Here is an 8,542-nt window from a genome sequence, read left to right on the forward strand (position 1 = left end):
ATTTAAAAAAACTGGACTTATCTAAAATAAATTGTATTCATATATATATATATATATATATATATATATATATATATATATATATATATATATATATATATATATATATATATATATATATATATATATTTTTCTTTTTTTTTTTTCTTTTTTCTTTTTTCTAAGATTCAACCAATGTTTTAAAATCATTAATATAATCATGGGATAGTCTGGGTTTCTTATTATGTAAAACAGATGAATTGTGTTTAGAAAATGGTCACGCCCACGATGCACTGGCTGGCGCATGCTCATTGAAAACTCAAATGATCACGTGGTGGCGCGTTTTCCGGTTTTGTACTGCAGATGAGTCCGGTAAGTTTACAGCTGCTAGTTCACGATTGTTTGCATATTTAAGTCGTGTTTACCTATCCAAAACGTTGCTCTGAAGACATTGATACAAATGACTGTATAGGAAAATCTATTATGATATGTTTAGCTGTTTTTGTTAAACGCTATGTTTATTGTTTATTTGATACGAAACATTGTCCGTTGAATTGCCTTTCGTTTTAATTTAATTTTATTTTATTGTGGCTGCGAGTGTTAAATTAAGATAACTTTCGGTTCACGGCACCTCCATACAATAAATAAATAACCACCGGATACTCTAGTCTAAGCTAACATTCGTGGATATGACCACGTTTAAGCATAGCCTTTTGACTGCTTACACGAGTGTTAGACATGTAAATCTTTTTCCTTTTAAAATATAACTGCTCAATGACTAGATATCAATTATGACTTGGAAACTATTCATCGTGCTGCCTGTGTATCTTACACGTTATGCTTTTTTCATATTATCATCCATATTGGGTTACTGCAGAGCCAAACTAACTTTTTTGGTTGTTGCACTGTCATATAACTCAAGTGCACTTACGCAAATAAATAAAACACATTTTAATGTGAAAGGAGCAGGAATTGCAGTTTGCATTTTTGCTCAAGGGCGCCACATTACAATGAACTTATTTTCCACCAGTCATGCATGCTGTGGAAAATTATGACTTTCATTTGTGTATTTCCTTGTAAAATGAATGTGTTTGTCAGTGTATTTGTATTCTAACAAATGTGTTGTTCTCACACAGTGGGTGAGAAGGATGAACTCAGGGAATGGCACAAAGAAGAAAGTCTGCAGGCAGCAACGGCAGCAGCGTCAAGTGAATGACATGGTCGCTTGTGATGCTGATACACTGACTGAGATTAAAGGTCTATTCAGTAAATTTAGAACCTATCTCAAACCGTCCAATGGCGAGTGGTGCATCCCAAATACTAGCGTGACCCTTAGTTATTCTGCAAAAGTTCCTAATTGCCGCCTTCAAGCCCTGAAGGTGTCACTTAATGATGTGAAGAACCAGCTCAGTGATAAGAACCTCCAAGTCTGGCATGAGCACACCAACTCTACTAACCGGGCCGGTAAGGTCATTGCCACCGTGCGATCCACTGCCAACGTGGAAATCTGCACTCAGGCATGGTGCAAGTTCTATGAGGTCCTTGGAACCTTCCGTCTTCTTCCTGAGGTGGCGCTCCACTCTGGGGAGCTAAACACGGTTCACCTGTGTGAAGCGCCCGGGGCTTTCATTAGCGCCCTGAACCACTACATCAAAACCAGCGAGTCCACACGCTACTGTGACTGGAGCTGGGCCGCCAACACGCTCAACCCCTACCACGAGGCCAATGCGGGGGGCACAACCATCACAGATGATCGGTTGATTGCCAACACTCTGCCATGGTGGTTCTTTGGCTCGGATAACACGGGTGACATCATGGTCCAGAAGCATCTTCTGGAGTTGCAGACATTTGTAGCAAACATGCATAGAGTTGATTTGGTGACGGCAGATGGTAGTATTAACTGTCAGGAGAACCCCGATGAGCAAGAGGCGCTGGTGGCCCCACTGCATTACTGCGAGGTCACGGCCGCTTTGCTGCTCCTGAGCCCTGGTGGCTCCTTTGTGGTCAAAATGTTCACTCTGTTTGAGCATTCTTCAATCTGCTTGCTCTACCTGCTCAACTGCTGTTTCTGCTATGTCAGCGTCTTCAAACCTGCTACGAGCAAAGCGGGGAACTCAGAAGTTTACGTTGTGTGCCTTGACTATCACAGCAAAGAAGCTGTGAGGCCCCTGCTCTCCAAACTCATTCGGAATTACGGACCACATCTGGCGGGGAGAGATGCGCTTTTCCCAGAATCTTCAATTCCACCGTCATTCCTTACACAGCACGAGGAGATGTGCACGTACTTTCACTCTCTGCAGGTGGAGACCATCACAGAAAACTTGAGGTTGTTTGAAGGAATGAGCACAGAGCAGAGGGAGAGGCTCAACTACATCAGGGATTGTACGGCTCAGGAATACCTGCAGCGATTCCAGGTACAGTCAGAATATTTGGGGTGTTCCGATCAGAGTTCTATGCTGCCGTTTCCGATCATTCATGAGTGAAATCGGTCAATACCAATACCGATAAAAATCACATGTATTAACTGTAATTTTTTAAATTCATTTATAGTGAGTCCTATTGACAGAATAACAAATTCAAAACACTAGTTTACAACTATTTCCTTATTCTCTTCCTGTGTGTGTAATATGTTCAACCCCGTCCTCAAGTAATCATGACACTTAAAGGGGAACTGCACTTTTTGTTGGAATTGTGCTTATCATTCACAATCCTTATGTAAGACAAGCAGACATGTTTCGTGTTTTTTATGCATTCTAACTGGTAAATAAAAATGCGATCAAAAGTCCGCTTCCAATTGAGACTATGGGAGTCGCTCTATTCTGCCTCTTTAAGTGCTTTAAAAAACATCCCTACACCTCCATCAATGTTTTATATACACACTATGAGTATATATGCCATGTAATCACAGGCACATTTATGATAACAGGCGCATTTATAATAACATGATAATACTTACGTATTTAGCTAATTTTAAGCATACGGTAACGCTTTAATTTAAAAAATCACGAATCTTGCGACATTTGCTTTTTCCTTCAACATCACCGATTACTACTAACTGCAGAATTCATAAGAGAAAACAAACATAATAACACATCACTTACTGTACAATGTCTGACGTCACTAGGATACTGACTGATAAGATGTTGATATATTCCTGTTTAGATGAAGAATGACTCATAAAACTAGCAAAGAAAAAAGGGGGTGTATCCAAGCGTCTTTTCATATCTTTCTCACCATTTCCGGGTCTATATTGGATGCCAAAGTTGACAAACTTGTTGGATTATGACCTCATCCTTCTACTATCAAGGTGGGAGGCATTATTTATGATCTAGTTTAGGCAAATAATTGTGGCTAAATAACCCTAACAATACTGGTTAAAAATACCTTTCGCACTGAATGCTACGTTTACAGGAAATCTTGCACTTTAAGTTTAGATGTATTTTTCACTGTGGTTATCTCCTTTGTAATTAAACCCATTTGTTTATTTTGTTACAAATAAATGTACTCTAACATGTTTTATAAATGAGTACAAATCAAATCACGGACTCCATGTCAAACTTGAACGTGTATAGCAGATCATAAGCAATAATCATTTGACTTGTCGACTAATCGGAAAAAATTATCGCCGACAAGTCAACTAGGGCAGTGGTTCTCAACCTTTTTTCAGTGATGTACCGAATTCAAGTACCCCCTAATCAGAGCAAAGCATTTTTGGTTGAAAAAAAGAGATAAAGAAATAAAATACAGCACTGTGTCATCAGTTTCTGATTTATTAAATTGTATAACAGTGCAAAATATTGCTCATTTGTAGTGGTCTTTCTTGAACTATTTGGAAAAAAAAGATATAAAAATAACTAAAAACTTGTTGAAAAATAAACAAGTGATTCAATTATAAATAAAGATTTCTACACATAGAAGTAATCATCAACTTAAAGTGCATTCTTTGGGGATTGTAATAGAGACCCATCTGGATTCATGAACTTAATTCTAAACATTTCTTCACAAAAAAAGAAATCTTTAACATCAATATTTATGGAACATGTCCACACAAAATCTAGCTGTCAACACTGAATATTGCATTGTTGCATTTCTTTTCACAGTTCTTTTTGACAGACATTTTAGTGAGAAACCTGAGCTTGTGCTTCACTGACTTTATGTACATACATTCATATTTTGTTGAAGTATTATTCAATAAATATTATTATAAAGGATTTTTGAATTGTTGCTATTTTTAGAATATTAAAAAAAAAAATCTCACGTACCCCTTGGCATACCTTCAAGTACCCCCAGGGGTACGCGTACCCCCATTTGAGAACCACTGAACCAGGGCTGTGAATCTTTAGGTGTCCCACGATTCGATTCAATATCGATTCTTGGGGTCACGATTCGATTCAAAATAGATTTTTTTTTCAATTCAACACGATTCTCGATGCAAAAACGATTTTTTTCCCGATTCAAAACGATTCCCTGTTCATTACAAACCATAGGATTTCAGCAGGATCTACCCCAGTCTGCTGACATGCAAGCAGAGTAGTAGATTTTTGTAAAAAGCTTTTATAATTGTAAAGGACAATGTTTTATCAACTGATTGCAATAATGTAAATTTGTTTGAACTATTAAATTAACCAAAAATATGACTTATTTTATCTTTGTGAAAATATTGGACACAGTGTGTTGTCAAGCTTATGAGATGCGATGCAAGTGTAAGCCACTGTGACACTATTGTTCTTTTTTTTTTCTTTTTTTTTTTAATGTCTAATGATAATGTCAATGAGGGATTTTTAATCACCGCTATGTTGAAATTGTAACTAATATTGATACTGTTGTTGATAATATTCATTTTTGTTTCATTACTTTTGGTTTGTTCTGTGTCGTGTTTGTGTCTCCTCTCAATTGCTCTGTTTATTGCAGTTCTGAGTGTTGCTGGGTCGGGTTTGGTTTTGGAATTGGATTGCATTGTTATAGTATTGCTGTGTATTGTTTTGTTGGACTGATTAATAAAAAAAAAATAGATAAATAAATAAAAAATAGATTTAAAAAAAATGAGAATCGATTCTGTATCGCACAACGTGAGAATCGCGATTCGAATTCGAATCAATTTTTTCCCACACCCCTAGTCAACTATAACATTTCTTACCTATTGGTGTCTGTTTTTGTGTAAATGGGATCTGCATAAGTCCCGAAAATGTGAAATCAAGCCATGGACGCATGGCGTAGATATTTATAAAACAATCTTGTCTTCATTCATACTTCCTCCGAACGAGCTGTTTGGATTTTGCCTTATTAGTATCGTTTTTCCCAGTGGTGACATCAGCGGATATCTCCATATATGCTAGGAATATACACGAGGATCTTTGCTCGAGTGCGCCATTGTAATCCAACGCTGTAGTCAATAAGCTTCTTCTTTTTTTCTATCCTCTTGTGTGGCAGACTGGCTCGTACATGCATATACATCCTCCACTTTTGCCATTTTTAATACAAAGTAGCGTATAGCTCTAACTTATATCTGTCAGTAAACTACATATGGAAGCGCTAAAATACATCTACTTCAACATGGCTGACGGGTAGCAGACGCAGTTTAAGTAGAGGCACGTAAATCAGACCGCCCCCAAAACGGCGCATCCTGAAAAGAAGTTCAGATTGGAAAGTAGCTTGAAGATGGTCTGTAAAACATAACCTATGCAACATTTTAACCACAGATTTACCATTACAAGGTGTGTAGACCACAAGGAAGTGTTTTAAATGGAGAAAAAAAAATCATAATATGACCCCTTTAAAATAATCGATATTTGCAACAATTAATTAATTATATTAGAAAAAAGCTTAGGTTTATATTTTTTGCTTCAATTATTGAATTGAAATAGTGGAATTAATGTATGAGTGTAACTAATACAAATGTATCAAATCTAGAGTCCCTGCAACTTAAAATATGCTTACATAGTTTCTGCACTACTGGGTGCCTTGATCTGTGTGGCGGCAAACAGCTTTGAGTGTTTTTGTATTTAAAATGTTTCATTTATGCGCACATGTTAAAAGTGCATTTATTATATTAAAATAATGAATATACAATCAACGAACTAATCGATAAATAACTAAAGTAATTGATAGCTTCATCCCTATAGTAGTATTTGTGTCAGGGTTTGCTCGAGGGGTTCACTGCCACTCTAACATTTGAGTGATAACATGTCTTTGTGCTTAGGTGACTTTCCTCCCTCGAAGTCGGTGGATCTCCCGTAACACCATCAGACCTGCCTGCTGCCGTGTTTCTGCAGACAGCCTTCTGGGACAGAAGAAGCAAACAGGCTCCTTCAATGAGCGGAGGGAATTGCAGACCCTGAGCTGGAGGGAGCGTGTGGAGAGGGGTTGCCATGCCAGCTGGATACAGCAACACGGCGGTGCAACTGATGGGCCGCCCTGCGTGCTGCAAGGACCACTGGTCAGCTCTCACGTGGATTCCTGGTACGTTATTGAGGGTGCAGCACTGCCTGCTGTCAAAAACTCTCCATTCTGTGCTACAGTCTTGTTGAATCACTTGAATGAAACACTGGTGGCCTCAGCTGGGAATGTAACAGTGGACTTGAATCATCTGCCTCCATGTAAATCATGCCACACGGTTAATGCCGCTTCCATCTTGTCGGACGTGGCAGGTCTTTGTACTGACAATGAAAGGAACAAAAAGAAAAGGCACTGTCTGGTGTTTGGCAGCCGCTCAGTTTGGGAAGCTTGTGGCATCTGTAATGGGGATTTGGTCCTAATGTTTCCATCGGAGTGTTCGAATCCTCAAGGAAGTTACAGCGTACTGCATGACGCCGCACCCCAGTACCAGCATCAGCTCGTTAGCTGCATTGTATTGTCACTGCAGAGGCTGACGTCTGGGGATGCACTGCTGCTGCCAGTGTCGTCTGCACTCAGCCGTGTCTCAGCTGCGCTGTTGCTCTGCTTGCACGCCTGTTTTCGCTTAGTGACATTCAGGTGCCCACCCCCTTCCGGCCTGGTCGGAGCGGTCCTTGTCTGCGTGGGCTTTTGCCCCCAAGCTGCAAGCCATATACTCCCAGCGCTGACTGATGTCCATAACCGTATTAGTGGGCAGCTAAAAGGAGAGGATACAGATGAAAGACAGTCGGGGGGTGACACTCAGGTGCTCCAATTTGTGCCCATGGAGGAAATGCTCACTGGAGGAGTGACCGACTTCTTGTGGACTATGAACTCTGAAATCATTCGACATAGGTTGCATTTGCTCATGCAGGCAAAGGACGGACTTTAAAATGCCATGTTTTTTTATTTTTGATCACAAAATAATTTTTGTGGAGACTATTTTAATACTACTTTTGCAGATTTAGGCTTAGTCCATAATCGACATACAGTGAAACCTCTAGGCCAGAAACAATCAATTGTAAAAGTTAAAGAGGGGCGACATGGCCTAAAATCTATATCGCAATATATATTGCAGCCTCCTGTGATAACCATTTACATCACAGTATATTATTTGGTATGTACATGATAATAGAACCAATTGTAAAATGGGTTATAAAGGCTCCTAATTTGGCTTGATGTATGAGGTAACATTTTGTGTCATTTCCAGTTGTATTAGTTTCTCAAAGCTATTATTATTCTACCTGTTAATATCTGGTTACTTCCTGTCGTAACATGGTTCTATCTACACTTCTGTTAAAATGTAATACGCACTCATTATTCTGTTTAGTTTTGGGTGGTACTACCAATTTGTAGTAGTTACAGGGGCAGTATTGTCTATATCAAGGCTAATACTGATCATTACAATATTCAAGATCATTAAATGATTACATTTTTGATCCTAATTATAATCAGACAAAAACAGGATGGTGGCGTAACAATATAATTGAAATTAGAGCTGCAACTAACGATTAATTTGATAATCGATTAATCTGTCGATTATTACTTCGATTAATAATCGGATAAAAGAGACAAACTGCATTTCTATCCTTTCCAGTGTTTTCTTGAAAAAAAACCCCAGCATACTGGCACCATACTTATTTTGATTATTGTTTCTCAGCTGTTTGTACATGTTGCAGTTTATAAATAAAGATTTATAAAAAAAAAAAAAAAATTGCCTCTGCGCATAGCATAGCATAGATCCAACGAATCAATGACTAAATTAATCACCAACTATTTTTATAATCGATTTTAATCGATTAGTTGTTGCAGCCTTAATTGAAATATTTAAATTGTTTCCATCTTTTGCCTCTGATTTAAACAATTAGTTTTTTTTTGGTTTTAAAGTCCTCCTGTGTACAGGGACTTATTTTCTGAGTTTGTGAACAATAACAAAAATGACAAAACATTTTGTGATGATAAAAGATATCCATCAAATCACTGTAGTATCGACCATATACTGATACTGGGTATCGTTACTACCGGTATTTATATTGATTCGCCCACCTTTGCTTACGCTCAAGAGCTCCAGTTTAGCGGTTAGCATGGCTTATTGTATCCTCCTACGCTGTGTAGGTTAGCATGTTCAGCTATTCCTTGTCTTCCAGTGATAATAGTACTTGGAATAAACATAGTTTAATTGCTACCATGG

At 38.2% G+C, this 8,542-nt stretch overlaps 1 protein-coding gene across 1 annotated transcript; it reads left to right on the plus strand.

Moving 5' to 3' along the window:
- The first annotated feature begins 326 nt into the window (after positions 1-326).
- Positions 327-7,974, plus strand: cmtr2 (cap methyltransferase 2). Its single transcript, XM_061964145.2, has 3 exons — positions 327-351; positions 1,116-2,393; positions 6,179-7,974. Exons 1-3 carry the CDS (start codon positions 343-345, stop codon positions 7,241-7,243), a joined length of 2,352 nt encoding a protein of 783 aa, XP_061820129.2. The 5' UTR covers positions 327-342; the 3' UTR covers positions 7,244-7,974.
- The last annotated feature ends 568 nt before the right edge of the window (positions 7,975-8,542 follow it).

Source organism: Nerophis lumbriciformis, linkage group LG06 (assembly GCF_033978685.3).
Source record: "Nerophis lumbriciformis linkage group LG06, RoL_Nlum_v2.1, whole genome shotgun sequence".
Taxonomy (NCBI): domain Eukaryota; kingdom Metazoa; phylum Chordata; class Actinopteri; order Syngnathiformes; family Syngnathidae; genus Nerophis; species Nerophis lumbriciformis.